The 23,387-nt window shown below is 41.6% G+C and overlaps 1 protein-coding gene across 2 annotated transcripts in view; it reads right to left on the minus strand.

Moving 5' to 3' along the window:
* frmd5a (FERM domain containing 5a) overlaps positions 1 to 22,094 on the minus strand; it is a gene marked incomplete at its 5' end in the record, with an annotated part of 56,277 nt that extends 34,183 nt beyond the window's left edge. For both annotated transcript variants that reach the window (XM_083916633.1, XM_083916632.1), the window contains one exon: positions 21,993 to 22,094. In XM_083916633.1, coding sequence (XP_083772759.1) covers positions 21,993 to 22,094 — 102 coding nt within the window. The remainder of the gene's footprint in view (positions 1 to 21,992) is intronic.
* Between the last annotated feature and the right edge of the window lie 1,293 nt (positions 22,095 to 23,387).

Raw genomic sequence — 23,387 nt, forward strand, 5'->3', positions numbered from 1 at the left:
TGCATGCTGGTACAGACTGCCTAGTCCGGACCTCATCAAACAAAAAGCATTCTTGGCCCGGAGCTTTCTGAGCCATCAAAAGGAAGGTGAATTCAGAAAAAAAACACTCAACATTAGTGAAATACTTTCAGCTACTGTTCCACTTTCTCACTGACAGAATCCACATCATCAAAGGCTGCAGGATATGGATGACATAAGTGATGTGTGATAAATGTGATGGGTACTGCAATGCCAACATACAATGCTTTAAATAAATGAAAGTAACCAAATCCTGTTTTCTGAAAGACATTCATCCAATGGTGGAGGTCCTTTCATTGTAACATGCTTACAAGTTATTGCATTTAACTTCTGAGTAAAAGGCTTTTTTGTCTCAATTTTGTCATGCATTTTTGCATCTTTGTTGTGTACAGTTACCATGGTTGCAGGTGTCTTTCTTGTCTATGACAAGTTTAGTAGAAAAGGCACTCGTACTCATACTCATACTCACACTCACAGTGTCCATGTCACTCTGCTCTGCAGTTAATACAATAGACAGACTCTCCTCAGCTGGATGAAGAGTTGTCATTTTCAAACTGGCAGTTTGAACAGAACTGCTCATTCACTGTTATTCATGCTCACAGAGCATTACCGGTGGCAGGAGTTATGAAAATAAAGTTGTAAGTTGTACTGTGGTAGATGTCACAGTCATTCGTTTATAGTTTGCTTTAGAGGCCATAAACCATGAAACACACTGAAAAACCTGATGCATTTCCACAGACCCTTAAGAGGATGGCTCATCTCGGCCTTAATGCCCTTTTAAAAATGGACAGGACCACGACGATTTTCAGAAAGCAGATTTAGCCTTGCTGGTTGAGCGCTGCACAAACCAGTAATGATAAGGCCGGGTCACTTCACAGTGAGCAGCCAAGAGGAACAGATTGCTTCTGCTCTGCACGATCACAGTAGGGACTGGCCTGAAAGGGGTCTTTGTTTGCCCAGGGGGAAGCAAGAATGGCATGGCTTGGCTCCATAGGGTGGCATGTTGTCTGGTGTAACTGGGACCAGGGTGGCGTGGGAGGCTGCACTTTTTACTGCAGGCCCTTTTCCCCTGTCTTTCCAACATCTACTCAGTCATGCAGCTCTGGGAGCTATGATGTCATCAAGTGCTGCAGGCAGTGGGCAGTCTTCCTGGTGAATCTCAACAACAAAAAATACTGTGCAAAGTCTGAGATTTAAAGAAAAGCTCAAATAGTTCTGTGTGTATTCCCTGCACTCTGCATTATATAAATGCTTAAAGTTCCACTCCAGACTCATTTTAAAATGTGTGACAACAACTCTGCTATGATTAATATTCTGTTTAATGTGGTTTCCCCACACAAAAAACTCAGAGAGGAGGCTGGGAGCACATCTACTCTTTCTCCGCTCCTGCTCACGCTATCCGAGGTTGACGAGCAGGCCTGACTTCAGGATGACTAAACACATTGGACAGAATCAGCCATAGGCCTACATGTTTAAGCTAATATTGTTCCACATATTAGACAGCAATTTGTGTATCCATTACTGACATATAAACTGAAGATATGTTTGAATCTCAGAGAAGTGCAGACATCTCCTCCTTCAGGAGAGGAATGTGAAAACATCTTTCTAGTGGCAAACTTTGCTCAGATACAAGTCATGATAGCCAATCTAAGACATTTTAGATGACGTAAAGATAAGAAAAACACATTTTTGAGTAAAGTGCTTTTAAATTAAGTGAGAACAACTTGCCTAGTCATCCTAAATGTCTATGTGATGAATCTGCGGTGTGCTCACATGCATAAACATTTCCCTCAAATACCAAAGGAAGATGGTCAGGAGACCACTTAGCAAGTTCCATCAACAGAAAATTGCAAGGTGAGCTAAGGAAACTAATAATTCCATCTGTTCACAGGATAACTTAGTATGTTATCTAACTACACACCATGACAGGAGTGAGTACTGAGCCAAGTATGAATTTATCGGTGGTGGGTTTAGTCAAGAACATCCATCAGCTCAGAATAAAATGAACAGAGCGCCGTGGTCCCAGAAGCGAAAGGTGTGTCTCAACATTATCATCACCTTCCTCACCCAGTGTGCTTCTGCTGCTGTTCTGCTCTAGATGGATGAGCTGTTGTATAATGGAAATCTCACAGCCCATAAGATGAGAACCTCCCTAGTCAGCAAAGGAAAACTGCAACTAGGAAGTATGCTGATAGGTTTGTCAGCATACTTGAATTTATGGCTCTCGGGTGGTTCAGACTGCACAGACATTCACTTTAATGAATGAAAAATGCATGTACGTGAAGCCTGGACACATCACAAAGCTGACACATTTGATTTACTGTGGAAAAAGTCAGCTGAAAGTCAAACGGATGGTGACTTATATTTGAATTACAATTTAATTCAAAGGGCAGTATTTTTCCCAAAAATTTGAAAGAATCGAGATACACAACAGGAATAGGTCCTTTGGGTTGACTTTCTAAACTGAATGAATGAAGAGCCAAGATGTTTCAATCCCACGGAAACAACACAGCCACTAAATCTGTTTTAATTCTGCCAAATGAGGCTCTTGCTTCTTTTTGACTTTCCCTAATTAATAAATACTTGTAATCAAATTGTAATCCCTGTTCGGGGATGAAAGAGGGCGCATACAGCCGTCCATTTATTTTCATTATTTGGCTTCAATGACGAGACAATGTTGATCTATGGGCTCAGCATTAGGGACATGTAAAACTTGTCTGTGCTACAGGGGACACACACACACACGCACACGCACACGCACACGCACACGCACACGCACACGCACACGCACACACACACACACACACACACACACACACACACACACACACACACACACACACACACACACACACACACACACACACACACACACACACACACACACACACACACACACACACACACGTAACTGCTGCTGCCTGGTCATGTGACAGTGATGGATGGAGGTACGCTCAAGAGGTCTTTACGATGATGCATTGCCTATTTAAAGACTACTTGTCATTGCTTGATGTGATTTTGTGATAATAATAATCAAACTAAAAGTAGCAATAGACAGATAATAACTTGTTATGTTGTCAACTTTATGCAAAACATCATAATATCAAAAGAGAAATTTCTCATAACAAGTTGGGTTGTTGGCGATCCCCCGACTTGTTTATTTGTCATAATGTCCTTGAGCAAGACACTGAACCCCCAAATTGTTCCCAATGTGATTGTATGGGGAATAAATGAATGCTGCTTTGGCCAAAAAAAACAAGAAACAAAAACAAATAATTACTTTAATGATGGCAGGGATTTTGTCCTGTGATCTTGGCTAATGAAGGCAATGTCATAACACAATGTGCGGAGGTTAACATTCCCTGGAGAGAACTACGACCTTGAGTTGATTTCAACAGAAAAAGCCCTTTAAGACAAAAGTCCTCTAAACGCTGCTGTAGAAGCCCATGGAGAACTTCGCAAACCGCCTTGAGTCCAAAATACTGATCTCATTACCACCATGTAATCAACCTTTTTAATGATCAGACTCCCTTGAATCATGTCATCCATCTGCTCCACTGGGATTCAGTCCTACTCTCCTAGCCCTGAACCCAACGGAGAACCGGCACTGGATTAGCAGAATGTTGCACCCTTCAGGCACTAATTATGGTACCTCAACAATCAGATTTTCATCTGCTGGCTGGCTCACTGTGATGTGCTGTTTTCTGTACCGGGAAGCCAGATTGGTAAATACAGGCAGGGAAGAGAGCAGCTTGATTTGCAAACTGAAGATAACAGGTCTGGTACCCAGTTTGCATGTCAACTATGGTGAAAACTCACATATTGGGTGATATGGTGATATGGTATGGTAATGAAACAAAAGGAAACACTTGACAAACAAGGGATCATCAGTAAACAATGAGCTCTGTCATGAAAAAGGCACAGTGTTATGTGAGGTGAGCGAGGAAGTGCCACATGAGGTGAGACATAGCTGGGAGCAGAGAGAGTTTGGGCAAACATTACACAGCACACCTGGGGAGCAGTGACGAAATAAGCAGTTGCCATGGTGATGGGGTGCTACAGCATTCAAGAACTCCAAAGACAAGGAAATGTTGGCTGCCACTCAGGAACGCCAAAGACGAATGAGAACATGACTTACAACACGTGTGCACGCTTCAGCTGCTATATATCAATTTAAATGTCAAGCATAAAATTTCTGCCTGATAATTATTTCATGAATATTGTGATAAGTTTATGTTATATGATGCCTTGGAAACCTTAACACATTTTCACACCATAAGGATTATTGTTCACATGACAAAGTAGGGCCGCATCTTCATGAATCGCTGGACTAAATTCTAAAAGCGGAATGTTTTTCTATAATCCTCTCAGGCGTGTGGTTACATAAAACATCTTGATTCAGAGAAATAATCCACTACTGGATATCAGAACAGGGTCACAGAGAAATAAACCTGCAGAGTGGGTTGTGATCTATACATGAAGGTCTGTGTGCAGAAGGAAGTGCAGAGAACCAGGATTAGACCTGCACAGCTGCAACAATCGCTGTGTGCTCAAGGAAAAACTGTAACTGTGAGACAAATCTTGTCTCTGAGCATTTAAAACATTTTAGTTCCAAGGGCAATATGACAAAAGATATAAAGCAGTAGAATACAAGCTTTCAATGTCACTTATATTCAATTGTGTGTGAATTTAATTCCAGCTGCCTTCTATGACCTTATTTTCTAAAAGGAATGAGACATCCATCCACCTTTCATCAACTTTGACATACTGAAGGATTTGTGACCGTGCTTAAATAATATTATATAGTTAGCTTGGCAGACTGCTGTGCCCCCTTTCCCTTTCTCTCATTGCCTCCCCACCGTGACTCATCAGGCAATAACCTTGACAAATGATCTTCAACACCCACACTCAGCATAGCAACTATGACAAGATTTACAAAGCACTTTAGAATTGGCCTTTTATCCTTCCATCGGTCATCTTACCAATTATGTAGGTCTCCAACATTTATGTACTCATGATTTGATAAGACCTGTGGGATGGTGCGCAACAGAGAGGTAATATTGCCAGGCTCAATTCTGTATCAGGCAATTTCATGCTGTCCCTGGCCTACTGATGATGTGGTGCCTGTTGGTGGTGCTTATTAACCAACGTGTCAATCTTGTGTATTGAATCTTGTATGTACGATAATCTGCGGTGTAGAATACTCAAAGAGGAAAGTGGAGCAGTGCAATGTGCCAAGCACTGTCCTGAGGGACAAATGCAATGTGCAGCATGTATATTTCTGCCAAAAAATGCTTGTGCCTGTTTAAATTGGGCCAAAGAACCATGCTTATGCTGAACACACCATGTAGTAGAGGAAATGGATGTTATCTAAGGACAATCTCCTGTTTTTGAGTATAAAATAACCAGTACTTTAGGTAAAAAGAAGTCTCCATTTCAAATCAGGTACTAAATCACTGTGTATTACTGATAACTAGCTGTCCATCTATGACAGAAAAAGCAGCAGATTGCTCCATACAAATCTTGTCTTGTGCAACACAGGTGTAAACCAAGCCTCCAAGGATAGCGATGGTGTTACAGTTCACATGACTGACTCTTGTCCAGAGGGACTCTTTGTCCTTCTCATGCATTACAAAACTGTACATCATATACATTCACAACTGACTCATACAAATAAATTATTACATCTTAATTATCTAGGAACCACCAATAGTCATGTGGGAATTAGAGAAAGACACTAATGCACTTGTATTATTGACATGCAAGAAGCAATAGATATGTTTTCAGTAAAGGCTATATGTTGGCTAAGCAGCTTTTACTGGAATGGGCAGAATACTCGTTTAGTACGTCCACGGTGTAAAAATAATGTAAATCGGAGAGTAAAGACCTTATATAGCAGTAAGCCTGAGGAATTAACAAAGATCGGCATCAGTCTCCACTAACAGAGACAGACGTGGAAGGGATGTACTGTATGGTATTTAACTAAAGTGAATGCACCTTGGGAGTAGTACTTAGTAATACTACAGACCCAGACTGGTACCTTCAATTTCTATAGAAGAACCAGAAGTTTTCGAAAAACATCCATAAGTCTTTTTGTATTGATGATTCAACTGGGATAGTTTCAAGCCGAAGAAGAACTGACATTGTCATTGTCTATGACAATGTGAAACATGCCCAAACATGAATGGGACTTTTTCTACCTGAACAAAAGGTGCTCAAAATAACTCCTTCCACTTAGTCTATAGCATTAATGATGATTTTTGTTCCATTTAGGTGTAACAGTACCAGTAACAGAGCATGTACAAGTGCAGAGCAGTGGCAGGGGCACACCTGGCATGCAGCAATAATTCATGTTGCTGGTTACACCTGGTATTGCTAAGTCTGTGAAACTGCGAAAGTTTTAAGTAAGAAAGTTTGCTGTACAAAAGGCCAAACAAACCACAAAAGAAAATTATGCTGATCCTCCACAGTACTCGTCTGGTGTGCTTTGATTTAGAGATAAGAGTCTTAGTGATAAATCAAATCAAGGTGATGTTTGCAGTGAATGAAGTGGGCAGTGAAGTATTGACTGCAAAGTCTAGCCAACTGTCAAAGAGCAAACAGGGCCTGACAGCTGGGTGGTAATTACTTGACCGTTTGCAGAAGAGCACAGTCTTGGCAAAGACTCAAACACTTTTTTGCCTGCAGTACAGTTCAAAACGCAGTAAAAGACAAGCAATATGCTGATTTTTGCCAAATTAGCAATATCCAACCTTGGCTTTGGTTGAGTGTGGCCTACATTCAGTTTCATTAATGTAAGAGGGAGCGCATTATCAATTTCCTTGTAAAGCATAATAATAAAGCAACCATCCCCAGTATTCTGTAAAAAAAATACATCATTCATGTATGCACTCATCTATTATTTAGCAGCTTCCAACTTAAGAGACAGTCTGGCTGAGGCAATGATGTAATTAATGCAACTCAACAGAGGAGGTACCCCATCATCTTATGCTTTCACCACTTTCCTGGTGGCTGAAATGGGGGCTGTCAAACCTGCTTTACTGTTGTTTATTTTTAATGATGTGAACATGACTTTTCTACTGTATGACAAAGAATTGAGTTTACAGAGACTGAGGATTTAGGGATGAAAAGTATGCAGCTAAATAGGATAAATACACTGACAGCAGTTACACTAGATTTGTAGCTATAATGGAGAATAATCTCAGCTTGATTGTACCTCCTACAGTCTGTAGCACTCCTCAGCCATGACTGCCACCACACTACATCATTACCAAGCCAGCAGCGACAGTCAGAATCTGCTTCCACCAGAGAGGGGTAATGGGATGTCCTCAAGGGCACTCTTGGGGGCTTTTCATAAAGCTCTGCTGCCACTCTTCAGTTAGCTACCCTCATTAATTATAGAGGCAAGTTAATGCCTAGTGTATAAGAGGCGTTTCAGGAAAACCCAGAGGAGCAGGGAGTGGGAGCTGTGGTCAATGAAGACACTGCAGCAAAACTCAACCATTCAGGAGGGAGGGGAACTTGAATCCCTACACGGAGAAGGCATAAGCAATAAACTGAGTCGATCAACACAGATTAACAATGATAAATGGTCAAACCAATTAGCGTGTGCATAAAATTGGAATAGACTTTATTGGCCAAGCAGAAAAGCATTATTTCAACACAGTAAACGTCTGATATCCATTCTTGCAAACATCAATGTATTACTGAAGCTGACAGAGCTCGATGCTATGCAAGAAAATACAAGCAAGTGAAGAAAACATCACTACTTGGGCAACACAAACACTGCATTCAGAAAAAATCACTGCAAATAATAATAATAATAATAATAAATGCTGCAAATAAGTAAGCAAATAGAGAAACACTGCATGTACACAACTAATGTCGTCACACCAGCCCTGTAAATTTGCTTCGCATTGCATTGCCCCCATAAGTTATGGAATACGCAAATTACATCAATTTCACATGCTCGCATCCCGCCATCCATGTCACCCGCAGCAAATTTCTGTCTATTCGCCTATTTGCATTGACTTTGTATGCATTTACACTGCTCAATTTGCATGAAATTAAGTTACAGTATTCATAATAGAAATCTCTGAGAGACAATAAAACTGATAAACACACTAGTAACTTGCTAGTAATTAAGTGACATTAGGCGTATAGCCAGTTTCTCCAATAAAGTCAGAATGTTAAATCTGTATGTGTCAAATGTCACATCTGTGTTGTCAAACTGGCAAAGGTGTTTATTCATTTTCTTGTATCAGGGAAAGAGGCCACAAGCTCCATATTATGCAATGTGGCAAACTTCTAAGACTAATATGGCTATAAAACTGTAGTGCAGTATCAGCACTACAATCAATCCAAGATATATCACTGAATCTTATCCTAGAGAATTTGTGTGCAGGGCACCTACAGATCAGATAATGATAGTCACAGAATGTGTTCATGATTCATTAGCTTTGCATTGTGCTTGAGGCAGCATGTGGGCGGAGGTGGCTAGGCCAACTCCTCTGTAGAGTTTATTCTCTGTACCTGAACTGAAGAATGACTTGTGCTAAAAATAGCTACGCTCACCACAAACTGGACCACAGCGTGATCAGCATCATCAATACAACCACAGCCCACAGGATACCTAATTGATCTCTGTATTGATTGGACTGATCCGCACTTAATTGCATTCCAGTTAGGATAGCTCATATGATACATGGACTGTTATGATATTGGAAAACAAGCTCTATTTGAAGTTAAGATTTACAGCATTGTCTCATAATACCATTGTCTCATCATCATACCAGCTTTGGCATATCAATTCTCCCAACAAAAGACAACCAAAGCTGAATATTTCATTGAGTCTAATATTTTTACAAAAATAATTCACAAACAGAAACAAGAGGACGTGTGAAGGCGACTCCTCCCCTCTTGCACTGTATGTGGAGCCAAAGAAGCCCAGGGCAAACAATCCCTCTTCCCTTCCAAATGAGTTTCAAGACTGACGTGCTGGGTAGCTGTGCAAACAGCCCTTTATTCCCCTCAACGGCACCTGTCTCCCACCCTGGGGACGGTGGGGAGCTCTATGAGCACCATTTATTGAAAGGGAAGCACCACTGTTGTAACAATCCCCTCCAGACTGCTATTCTGCTGCCATATGGCACACCTCTGTCTGTGTACTCAGCCAAAACAAAGACACAGAGCTGCGACCAAAGGCAAAAACTATTTCCTGAGGTCTTTTTCTTTTGTAGAAATTCTGCAGATTATCAGTACTATCACAGCTCATATCATATGAACATGAGAAAAACAAATTCTTTTATCAAATATTACTGCTTAAATTATCATTTTGAAGCCACAAATGTAGACATGTTTCATTTAAAGGGTATTGTTCTTCAAAGTGTTTTTGTCACGTGGGGCTTAAGTCTTCCTCCATTTGTATTCAATTACAAGTTCAGACACTCAGCGCATTATACTGAGTTCGCTACAAAAATGGACACTCTAAAGATGCTGGTGTTATTTTTGGCCATGCTAGCAGTGTGGCTCTAGGGACAGCAATGTCGGTCTGATGGTTGATCTGTCCACCACTTCCAAACTGAAATATCTCAACACTTTCTGGAATGATTCCCATGAAATGTAGAACATACATTCATGGTCCCCAGAGGATGAACCTTAATGAAATCTGTTATCATCTCACTTTTCATCTAGCACCACCAGCAGGTCCAGGCTAACATTTACCCTGTGACATACTGTAGCTTAATTATTGGATAGACAGGTGCTGTTCATTCATGGTTCCCACTTGATGAACTTTGGGGGTCCTTTTCCTTAGCACCATTATCCAATTTGTCCAATGCTTTTCTTTAGGACCAAAGACTTTTTTTATGGCAAAATTATGGCATTCCCATCAGCCTCAGCTATACTTTGTGTTTAGTATGAGCTGATGTCAGTATGCCAAATCCTCACTGAGCCGCTAGCCTGGCTGTATAGTCTTAGAATTTAGCCATACACAGGATTTTGTAATTACTTTACTACAGTTTTAAAAGGATTTTATGTATTTTGTTGTGTTGAAAATGCAAAATCTTCTCCATAAGCTTTCATAAAGTCTCCCACTGGAGGACATGATATTTCTGGTTTGTTATGGTACACTCTAACAATGAACACTTTAAATAATATGGCTTTTAAGTGCTGTACCATTATTCCATATCCAATTCTTCCAAAGATGAATCTTACGGACAATGCTTTCATCAGACTGAGAGCTCTCAATTTGATATTTGGTTTTAAACAGACAGAGTGCAAGACAGAAAACAACAGCAGCAACTCATCTCTAGTTTTGCAAAACATAGAGCAGGGGAGTGCATCGGATGGTTTCGAAGATATCAGATGCTCTATTCAGTCAGTCATGACAGTAACACCCCTAGAGAAACAATCACAGTGACAATCATATGCACAACTGGTAATCCAAAAGCCATGTCACTACAACTTGGCCTGAAAACCCATTTTCCTCAAGAGAGCAGTGCAGTTGTTCAGCGCTTACATTGTTCCTAATGCGATTTTCTCATGCTCGATGTGGGAATTGTCTCCAGTTACGATTACAAACATTATAGGGCACAAAATGGAATTTTCTGAAGCAAATGAAAAGGTGCCTGAGATTGAGTCTGATGTGTACTCAGTCTCAACTATAGTCAGCGAGGCATGCAGGCAAATGGAGACAAAGGGCACTGGAGACAGGAGATGCCCGGGTAACAAGTCTCGATCTTTGCTTGTTGTCTAACATATCCAGACACACAACCTAATGAACCAGGAGTAATGAGAATGTTTTTCCTCAACTGATTTCCGGGAAGACACCTGGAACATGCTGTGACAGGCTGTGGTTGTCCTTGTCATTGAGGCCGGCCTGGCTGGTTTCCAGGTTGGTCAGCTAATCACCAACCAGACTGAATAGATGACTCAAAAAGACATTCCACAGGAGTGATTTAGAGAAGTGATTTAATAAAGGTATAAATTACCTATGATGTCTCCTTGTAATGCTGTTATGTGAGGGTAAGGCATTATTTTCTCAATTAATCAGTTATTGTTTTCTCTATAGAATGTCATAAAATGGTGACATTACAACTTCCAAAAGCCCAAACTGACATCTTCCTGTCTGCCTGTTTTGTCCGACAAACAGTCCCATGGCAAAACACATTTATATATTGTATAATCATACGTATAAAACAGAAAAGCATCAAATTATAAAATTTGAGATCTATTTAATGTTTCAAGATTGCTTTATCAGGAAACATATTGCAAAATCTATTTTCTCAACTGCAGAAAAATGTCAAATATAAGTTATCGTCTAATGCAACTGAGGGTGACATTTGGTTGCAGCAGAAGCAGAAATGTATGGTACTTCAGTTGCACTATGAAAACACTTTTGCAGACCTACATGTCAGCAAGGACGAAGTGAAAATCCAAGATCCCTAAAGGAACAGTAAATCAAGATACCTGCCCTTCTAGGAAGTGTTAGAAAGCTTACAAAAGACCTGAAATAAACTGTGATAGGAGAACCTTAACTCTTATTTATTGAATTAAAAGATATTAAAGAACAACATTTAAATGGCAAACACTGCTGTTACTGTTTTTAATCAAAACACATTTTCTTAATTGACCCAGTACCTGTAGTGGACAGCTGGCTTTGTGTCTATAGCTTGTTGTGTCTTTCCACTGGCCAGCCTCTTTGTCTCCTGTGTGTGTTCATCTATCTCATCTCCAGAGACACTCATCTCTTCTGACTGCAGCGCTGACATACACACAAAGGAAAAGGAGACTGATTGCATGCATGAATAGCTGTTAGTGTAATCTGCAGGCCCAGACACACGTGGTGCATGGGAGCCAAGCCTTTATTTGATTCTAAGATGGAATAAAACATTGACTGATGGATGATATGGAATCCAAATATACTACACACACGCAATGCACGCATAGTGCTAATACACAAATAATGACTCTCATAAAGCAACTCGGCCTGTCGTCTATCTACCCAGCGGAAAACACAACTCATCTCTGAAGGAAAATCCTCCAGAGTGGGTGGCAAATTAGACTTCTATGAATTAAACATTGAAGGGGAGATTTTTCAACTCTAAATATCAAAAACAACCAGCCCGACTCATCTCAACGTCTTGTTGCACCAATACACACGGCTCTCTTTAAGCTCCTCCACTCTCTGCCTTTCTCATTTTCATAAGCTGATTTGTTCAGCTGTGTGCTGTGGCACACCTGAGAGACGGTGTGTTTCTATGTCTTTTGAACAGAGAGATAAAAGACAGTAAATGAGAGGCGGAATGAGACCCAATGACAAAGACCAGACCATGTACTCTCAGTGCAGCTCAAGTGGCCTTCTTTCACAGGCTCCTAGCCACATCTGTATGAAGGTCACAGGATCTCGTATTTCTCCTAGAGCGAGACACTCATTTGAGAGTGCAAATGGCTTTCCTAAGTGAGCCCTTTTACTATGATGTTCAAGATCAACTGCCTTCCTCCTGGTAAACAACACTGCCGGCTGCAGTGGCTTTACAGGAGGAGATATATTTTACTTTATCCATATGAATATGTAGTAGAACATATGAAAAGAGGGATAAAGTGATCTAATTCCTCCTTTATTTCAATACAATTTAAATTATTGTCAACGGTATTATCATTTTCATTGTTTTAAGCATTAGCTGGTGGTAAAATGATCATAATTTGGCAGTAAAGAGCTTAATGTGTGCCAGCACAAGGCCCACATTAGATACCAGCGAGAATCCTCAGTGCTTTGTTGGACCACTTGTTTACACTATGCACTGATACACCAATCTGATTCACCCGATAGTATCAGCTGTGTTACTGACCAGACTAAGTAGAATGGGTATCTGACCGATCCACATTAAATAGAATTTCTTTGTCAATGTCATTATACAATCAGAGTTTCATCAGTTACATTCAGCAGCTGCCGTTTTTCATGGCACATTGATAAAAAAAAAACAATCCCACTAAGTTCCAAGCAGAGAGGTATACAGATTTTAAGTATCAGCAGAGAAGTAGTTGGATCAGTGCATCCCTTGTAAATAGACATTTTAATTTTCCGAAGTTCTTCGATCAAAGCTCTCAGTAGGTTTATATTATTGTCCTCATCTGCAGGAGAGGAGACTTCCATCGTCCTCTCCAACTGCGGGGGACAGATTGTGCATTCTGAGACTCCTTCATGCAAATCACTACTGCAACAAGCTTCAACTTAAATAACCTCTCCCATCACTGAAGGGCTTTTGGTGACATTAGGCTCTTTGCTTATCGCCTCACTCTTGGCAAACTAATATTGTGCGTCAAATCTCAGGACACCAGTAATTTCCTAGATACCAGAAGTTGGTGCATGTGGCAGCAATCACCACATTAAAGGTGAACACAACCTATAGCCTAGTCCACACGAACACAGGTATTTTTGAAACCAAACTTTTATGGCCCCCTGTTAAAACACATTCCCGTCCACATTACAGATGTGATAAAAAATATCTCTTTCCACATGAAACCGCAAAATCTGCCTCCGTCAGCTGATCACGTCTAGAGTGCTCCACAAGTTTCCATGGATACAACTTACTGTTTACCGTCGCACAGTGGGACGACAAGAAATTTTGACAAGAAATTGCGTTTTTCCTCGGTTTTCCTCTCCACACATGACTGCTGAAACCGGACTTTTCGAAAAATTTCACCCTGGACTCCAGTTACAAAAAAAACCCGCTTGCAGGAGCCCACAACTGCAGTTACATGTGAATGAAAGACCAAACCGTGCAGAAAAACACACGGTTTCAAAAATACCTGCGTTCGTGTAGACGGCCCCTGAAAATTCCAATATTCAGGGTTCCATTGTTTAAAACATGGAACCTAAGTGTACTACTTAGTCCACCGCTGAACTTCTCTACCCCGTTTTGCATGCTTTATATTAATGTTTTATTTATACATGACTCACTGTCTGGTGGAATTAACTGTTTTTCAACAGAACAATGTCCAACGTGGAAACTGAGGCTATATACTACACACTGTACTGTGGTAAGTACTGTTTATATAACGAGAAAATAGGCTCCTACCAAACAGTAATTCTGTAAAACTGTAAAGCAGAAAGCCTATTGTTCCTGCCTCTCTCTTTATATTGTTACTGAATAGATTATGTGTGACATTATCCGGCCAATACAAAGTCATTTTCCAAGTCAATTAATACCTGAATCATCTGAAGTTAAATCCCAAAGAATCCATGAATCGAGCTGCCTTGTGGAAATAAACTGAACCACAAATCCAGTTTAGATGAACACAGTCAACCGTGGTATAAGCCTTGGTATGAACATGCGTAATTGCACCGCTGGAAGACAGAGACAGAGAGAGAGCCTAGCTTTCACTTTGCTCTTAAGAACATTTGGATTTCCTGGCATACAAACAATAACAAGAGCAAGTCATCTGTTTTTTGAACAGCAATGACCACACTGAAAACATTACAGGGGCAAGATCCCACAGAGCACACTGAGGAGGTAAGTCTGCTGAGTAGACAAGTAAGATTCGAGACAATGAGGCATGGACAGGAGAAAAAGGTGATGGGAGAAGGAGGGGAGGGACGGCAATCATTAGCTCAAAAAACCCTGCAGTGAGGATGTGTGCAAAAGAACCACAAGCCTGATGCTTCACACAGAGAGAGAAAAGTGACCCGTGGAGCAGATGAGGGTGGGAAGAAAGAGAGAAATAGCCAAGGGACAAAAGAAAAGACGAAGAGGAAGAAGAAGAATTCCTTTATTAATCACGCAAGGGTAAATTCAATTCAAAGAAAGAATAGAGAAATATGTCTCATAAAAACAGCTCACTTTTTCTCTTTAAAACTGTTCCTTTGTAGGACATCAAACTTAAGTGACGCAATGAAGACTGAAGTGAGGATTGAAGATGAAATGAATCTTTCTATCCCACTCACTATGAGTAGTTGGCCAACAGAAGAGTGTCACGGCTGTCAGACCACATCAGACTTCTGCTCAGCACCTGTCCTGAGAGCTGATGACACCCACATTATTATCAATTTCCATTACAAAGCAACTTTTGTGTTGGACAGCACAACCAAGGATTATTGACAGAGACAAAGTATACACATGCTCTGTGGTCCTACATATCTTTTAATAGAACAACAATCCAAATGCACACAATTCACTAAATTTCCAGTGTCCTGTTGCGCTACAACCTCAACAAAATGTGCAGTTCTGCTGTTTTTCACTGTGACTGAGGCAGTACAGCATATGCCTGTGTTTCCTCATTAGTCTGCGGAGGCACAAGGCCTTGAAATACAGAGTGAGACAAAGGCTGGATTCTCTTATACAGCAGAGAGCCCTGTGGCCCAAAGACAAACAGGACCAGAACGACGAGGACGAAGAAGAGAGGAGACGACAAAAAGAAAAGTCTGACTACGGATGGCAGCATAGTGCTGGGTGTGAGACTGTGTTGTAGTGACATTTATCTATTAAAACTTTTTTGAAGGCACACAGGTCAGTAAAACAGCAGCAAAAACAGAGCAATCGCATCAGAGTTTATACAGTAGTAAACAATAAGAAAACTCTTCCCAAACATATCCTGGTTTGTGTAAAATCCCTAAATTAAAAGTAACATTACAAAGAAAACCCAAGCAAAAGCATATGCATCTATATTTTCTAAATATGCATGTTTAGACACTGTAGAATAAATAAGGCAAAAAACAAATTACCATGATATCACAACTGATATAAAATCAAATGTGTGTGCTCTCCATTAGCAGCTGTCTGTAAAGCTACAATTGAGAATGTCCCAGAACAATAGCATTAGGGCTGTTACACAACCAAAATTACTCTGCACCAAATTGTGTCTCATTATCCAACAATCCCAATATCAACCAAGGCTGTTACGTTGTCCTGCTAAAGTAAATGCTGAGCTTATATAATATTGCAATTAAAATCCAGTTTGATACGAAATTGTGCTCACAAACTTTTGAGGTCAGCATTTGAAGACAGCCATTATCTGATTAACTCTCTGGCTTGAGGTGGTGCATCATAACCGCAGGTTACAAACACCCTTTATTATCTGTAATTGATTAAAGCTCAACTCCACACTGATTTTCCCTTTCTAAATAAGTTAAAGGCTCTCTCTTTCGAAATCCCCACAGTGTTAACACATTTATGAGGCCAGTGAAGTGTATAAATATCACCATCAAACTGTACAATCTGTTTGCGTTTCTACGGCTGCAGGCTGTCTCCTGTTGTAGTTAACCTTGGCCTGACGGGGAGCAGGATCATCAACACTACTCTGACCTTGTCCACTTCTCTTATTAGCAAACCAGTCACCAAAGAAATATATCGCTCTGGTAGGAGGTTTAATATTCATGCTTCCAGGTGGAGCATAACCCCAGGCCCCTCCGCGTTTCTCTTTGTCACATAATACATCCCAGACAGCACAATGGAGGGCTCAGCAGACTGCCACCGACACACTGACAGACTGCCTGCCTGCTCTCTATCCAGCCCACACACACATACACAGACACACACAAAGAGACACTGGGGAATATGAGAAGGCCAGTTGGTGAGATAAACCCAAACAAGCTCTACAATCACATTTAGTGTCCTCAGCATCTTCATATGATACGGTGCAACAAAATGTGTGTGTGAGCTTGTGTTTCATTGAGTGCATAACCAAAGAGACATTTGACATCTCATCATCAGCAAAGCTCGTTCATGAATCCCAGTAAGCTAATGCAGGTCAGAAAAAGTTTAATTTCCCCATGATACCCCGCTGGAATATCAGAGCTGTGTGTGTGAGACAGCAAGGAAACAAAAGTGTGAAGATTATGGACCACATCGAAAGGCAGCAGCAGAGGAGCAGCCCTCTGCAACCTTAACACCATGCACCGGCCCGTTCATTATCAACAAGACGTGACTGATAAAATATAACTGGCAAGTGGCAACCCCTTCGCCCCCCTGAGATAGATTGGAGAGATCTGCAACTGGGGCTGTCCTGCCCTGCTCTACTGTGTAGATAGACGCTACAGTGATGTAATCCTTAATCGCAACCAGCCATGCGCCACAGGTTCAGCCAATCGTGATGCTGGGGAGCAGTGATGCTGGTAAACACAAGTGACGTTCTCCTGAGGTTACTCCTCATGAATCATTCAGACCTAGCACACATTTTAATCATTCATATGAAGCATAGCAACAGTGTGTCAGCCGCTGTGAGCTCTGAACACACACACACACACACACACACCTGCACACAGAAAAACGCAGAGTATGCAGTCTTTAAACCCTGGATGACATGTTGTATGCTGGGTGGAACTAGCGCAGGACACTTCTGAAGGGCCCTGACAGTGTAAAGTCAGCAAAGACCAGCAGTCACCAGGGATCTCTGAAGTCTCCCCACTGCACACACACTGCAGCTTAATCTGTAACAACTCTATATAAAACATCTTTTGCTGTTAGCTGTCTACATTCACTGATGAAGACCTTGAGTAACAGTTATTTTGTCAAAAATACTTTTCTCATTTTGTTATATGAATATACTGAAGTGCATACAAAGCACAAAGTTACTGATTTAAGTGTTAATATTGCCAATTGATTGAGATAAACATTTGAACATGAGAAATTGTTTGTTACACAAATAGATTTTACAAAAAAATAAATAAATAAAACTTCTCAAAGACATATATTTACTTAAAGTATAATTTTGGTACTAGGGGGCTAGTTTCATAGCAGACGTTCACTTTACCTTGCTCAGCTGAAATGAATTATCGTGATAACAAAATCACAAGTTCACATATCACATTAAAATCCATGTAGTCAGGCTCCAAGTAATGCCTTGTGCTCAGAGTTGAGAGCAAGGCGACCGCTCATTCCAAACAACAATGGCGGCTACTAAAGAGGTTAGCTTAGATGCTGCAATAGCATCAGTTTTATTTGAACTGGAGAAAACTGCATTTTTCTCAATGCAAAATATGTTTTCTCTCTGCTCTGACTGACTTTGATGAGAGTTTGTTAGACAAATGGTTCGGTGAAACAAACCATCTGACGTGCAGGTAAATATTCATTTACCATATTAGGAAAAAGTACAGGTGTTACAAATAACATTAATGAAGGTTCTGTTCTATTCAAGTGTCCCAATAAACATCACATCAATGCCCTTTTTTGCCGGCTGGGGACTTTCTGTGTGGAGTTAGCATGTTCTCCCCGTGTCTGCGTGGGTGTTCTCCGGGTTCTCCGGTTTCCTCCCACAATCCAAAGACGTGCACGTGTTAGGTTAATTGATGACTCTAAAACTGCCCGTAGGTGTGAATGGTTGTCTGTCTCTGTTCGTCTCTATGTGCCTTGTGATCGACTGGCGTCCTGTCCAGGGTGTACCCCGCCTCACGCCTGATGTCAGCTGGGATCGGCTCCAGCACCCCTCGACCCCGACAGGGACAAGAGGTTGAAGATGAATGACTGAACTATTATTTACACCAATGCTTTTTAAACTGTGACATGTCAAAAGGTCTTCTGTGAAAAAAGTCCAAAACTTGAGTACTGTATGTGTACTAGTATCAAAAATGCTTAAATACTACCCAACCCTCCACACATCTGCCAATTGCAAACACATCTGTTCATGTGAGCTTTAACAGCAAGGTAGCACAGAAGGTACAAGGCTGAATGTGCGGGGAACAGTAGGACAGTCCCAAGAAGGTTGTCCTGGTTGGTGCAGACATGGCATCAGTCACCCCACCACTCTATAGATATAAATGACCTTCCGCTAACGGCCGAGTCTTTGTCAAGGCTTTTGGAAGGAGAATCCTGACCAGTGAGTGAGCTCACATTTTGTTAGGGTAACTGTGGAGTCACCGTAGCAACAGCTGAGACCCTGGTACCATGCTTCAGAGTAAAGCACCCCTCAATACACACACACACAGGCTCCCATCCCCCGGTAGTCTCCTTACCAAGATGTCAGCAAACCTCAGGAGAACAGAAAGTGAAAGAGTAGAAAGTCCTACAGTAACTCTTTGTTCTCTTACGGACTTCAGAATACGATCACATTGGGTTTTTTTTTTTTATTTACTTTTGGGTAAAACCTGAAAGCTGGTGGTTTCCTCAAACAAAACAGTTATTAGAAAACCAAGGGAAACATATTTTCCAGGGTGTAAGCCATAATTAACTCTGTATCTGGAATAGAGTGGGACAGGTCACCGTGCTGATAGTCATTCAATAAATCTGAAATAATTAGAAGCACAACATAACACTGAGGGTGTTAGGCATGCATAACAGATCTGCACTAGTGAAGGAGAAAATATGTAAGATCTACGTCTTAGATCATCACATGTTTTGTCTTTTTAGGCATATGAAGAAATATTAATCAGCAACAAACACAGTAAACTGTCAGAGACAAGAGGATAACAAGTAGAAGGGAGCTTAAACTCTTTCTATTTAAAAACAAGTTGCTCAAAAGCTGAACAATCCTTTCAGGCATAATCAATAGTGATATTTTCTTTTTGCCTCCTCTCCCCACACAAAACTCATAATAACTTTTCAACTGCTTCACTGTAACAGTCATACAGCCCATTCAAGCCAGGAGATGCAGAAAAAAGATTGGCAACTGACATGTTTGCATATAGTGGAATATTTGCAGCTTCTTTATATGCACAAACTATAGGAGACAAAACTTTTAAGGCAAACTCTGGATATGCAACCTTCATTTAGATGACTCATCAAATATTGCATCAGACAGAACTAAAGTAGAATAGTGTTTGAGTTCGGCTTCAGTAGCAGACCCACCTTACAGGGTGATTCCACTTGGTCTTGTCTTTGATTGCAACATTGCATTAAAATCAGAGAGCAAAGAGGCCTGAGGGCAACAGAGGATTTCAGGCACTTCCATCAACCTGCGACTAGATGAGGGCTAAATCTACAGGGCTATGTAATGATGAGTGCTCATCCTTTCCTCCTCCAAACATAGCAGAAAGATCCATAATTCATTAAAGCAAAACTTAAGTTAATGCATTACAGCTGCCTCTGCTTTAGAAAGACGACACATTTTTTGCCCCTCTTTTGAAAGCCTCTGATGCCCAGCTGCAGTGCACGCATATTCTCTGTTTCTAATTTCAGCTTGGGACATTTCTGCTGAAGGTGGCATGTGGACACTCATGTGTATGTCCCTGTCATTGAGGAAGTTGATGCCTGATTCAATGTCAGACAAAAGTAGGAGGCTGGTGTGAGTCAGGGGCAAATTGGAGCCATTAAACAGTTCAGAGTGTAATGGAAACAGGTGTAGTGGGAGTAAATCCTCAGCACACTACAAACTACGGGAAGGTGAAAAGGAGAAAGAGGGAGGGACAGAAAAACAAAGGGAGGTAGAGAGATCAGGAGAGACTGAGAATACATGACCTAGTTATGCCTCTCACTTTGCATTCCCTAGTCTAGGTATCCTGGGTGATTTGGGTTTTTGGCAGGCCAGAAGCATGGAGGGAAGAAAAGGGAGGAATACTCCAGTGGTGTGGTTAGTCACTCCAGTGGTGTGGTTAGTCAGGTGGATTAACCTGCTCCCTCCCACAGCCAGGTTAGATAGTCAGGATACCAGACAGTCACAGCAGAGCCGGTGCATTCTCCTCTTTCACTCTACTCCCCATCTTCCAGCCTGCTGACGTCAGCCACCCAAACCACACGACTCTGCTGCAAACAGCACACCTTCTGGCTTGTGGCTTCACAGTCCATCTGGCCCAGTTCCATCTCTGGCTCATCCCTCCAAGCAGAAAGGCAGGTCTGTTTACAACCTGGGCACACAGTCACGATCCTACACTAACTGCAGTGTCTATTTCACGCTTGCTCGTGGGAGAAAAGAGGAGTGACTGCAGCAATAGCCTGCTGCTGATAACAGATATTGAAGTGACAAGAATTTATGCATGTCTTATTAATGTTTCATTGTTTCACATTGCAGGTTAAATGTTTCCTTGGTCTGTCGTGGAGCGGCTCTAATGCGTCTACATGTTGCTGACTAGTCAGAGTATTCTCTAAGGATATCCTTACACCCCCCTACAACGGCACAGCATCCATAAAGGGAAGGGTTTTGTGTTGTATTGATGTGACAGGTCCTCTCACCTACAATCATGAACATAAAACTGCACCATCATCAAAGCAATGATTGTAGTGGTGAGACAAAAGGCAGAGAAATACTTTGTTTTTAAAAGAAAATCATAGTTCTGCTTTCATCTTTACGAGCAAAACGTGTCAGCTGACAATATCAATTGTTTATTTCCCTCTGGCGTAAATAAATGCCCATTTTTATGAAAGAAAATGTCATGCATGCACATAGCAGCTGTGCTCTCGAAATGAGTACATTCAATCCCGCATCAACGAAGCACATTTTAACACATTTAATCATCTACTAGTGTAGATCTGCAAGATCCAGTGTGTAACTTAGTAGGCATGTTTTCCAAAGCAGCAACGGGATACCCTGTGTGCATAATTGATATCAGAGGTTCAAGGCAAACACCATGAGCAACATCACCTAGGATGATCATTAATACCAGCAAGCTATACTACCTCAAGCAGCGAGACAAACTGACACATGAATCCTGCCAAAACGCCCATTCAGTCATGAATTTCAGAGTCTAATGTGCTTTTGACATCCCATCAACCTGAGCTTGAGGGAACTGCCATGTCTGTCCTGCAGAGCTCCCTGAAAGCATGCCACTAAATCCACTCTTGCATTTCTGGCAATAGTGGGTCACGTGAAGGAAATGCATCAGCCTTAATATTTTTTGAATTGACAGAAGATGTCTCTACAAAATGCTCCTCGGGGTCTAGGCTATACATATTGTCTGTTGGTAGACACCAGCAGCACCGGGACATGCAGGCACTCGCTGTCCCTCAGACACTCGCTTTCCTGCCTGCCAGGTCCGACACAACTGCATCGCAATTCAGCGTGCCCGCTCTGGGGAGTGGATACACTGTGGTCGACAGGTGACTTACCTGAATGGTGCACGTATATTCCGTATCATCCAGCAGTCTCACGGTGCAGCTGTATTCCCGCTCAAGATTCCTGATGCTGCCACTCATGAATCGGCTCAACATCTTCTCACAGAATCGCTTGCTCTGCGTCCACAGGACCAGAACAATAAAAAACTCAACACCAGCGTGCTAGTGAATGTCACATTGACCACAATCCCGTGTCCCTTAAACGACCAGCAGCCACGGATTCAGCCGCCGAGGCGTGCACCATTGTTGTCCCGTTAAGTTTCCGTGCAGTGGGCCCGTGTTAAAAGCCGAATCCAAGGATGCCCGCATCCAGATCCAGAAGCAGCTCAGTCCCGTTGTGTGTCTGTGGCAGAGCCGAGGATTATCTCTCTCCCATTCGCCGCTGCCACTTGAGCAAGCGGGCGGGACCCAATGAAACTGACGTCAAAGTGAACCAACGGGGGGTGAGTGGCGTTTCCCCCCCCCGCGCTTTGATATCTAATATGGTTTTTCTTACACCACAATGTGTCCTGACACACAGTTAGGTACAGAAAATGTTTATGACATATCATCCATACCACTCACAATTAAATATACTGTCAGGTTTTTATTTATATTGTAAAAGAGGCGAGCTGTAGTGTCCCATTAAAGCTGCGATGATAAAATGCATCCAAGAGGTGTTCATGAATAATTATGGATGTGACGAAGCTGAATAGAAAAAATATGCTGCACTATAATAGACTGTATAAAAGATAGTTGCTGTCTCATGTGGGGTTGAGCAACTGGGTTTCCACCAAAACCATGCCAGACTGGCCTAGGTCATTGGGCTCGGGTGTCATAGCACTCTAGTGGGTTTATTTTATTGTCCATAGTTGTTAAACTTAGGTTAGGCCATCCTGAGATGGGGGGGTTAGCCCATGATACATCTTCGTAGGTCATATTGGGTGGACATTGAATGTGTTATACTGCCACCTGCAGGCCCATTGTCGTTAGTGCGTGGTTTCAAACAGCTGGATGGTATTGGCCAACTGTGCCCCCTAGTATATGATCTGTAATCTCTGAGCTAACGTAATCCTGTTTGGTGTGAGGACCCTCTGGGATCTCTGAGTTAGGCTATTTACCAAATTCAGAAAATGTAATTGTTCGCTTACATCCACTGATTACTCACAGTCAAGTTTATATCAAAGGGATATAATTAATACTATGGTCTGTATTGCAGCATACCACATTTCACATAAACCGAGTATATGACTGTGGGCCTGGTCTGCGTTGAGAATTTTGTAACATTTGAGTAATTGAAATCCAAAAAGGAAACCCCACGTGTTATCTGCCGTGACCCGGATTCGAACCGGGGTTGCTGCGGCCACAACGCAGAGTACTAACCACTATACGATCACGGCGAGCTAACGG

This window comes from Echiichthys vipera (genome assembly GCF_963691815.1).
Source record: "Echiichthys vipera genome assembly, chromosome: 7".
Classification (NCBI taxonomy): Eukaryota; Metazoa; Chordata; class Actinopteri; order Perciformes; family Trachinidae; genus Echiichthys; species Echiichthys vipera.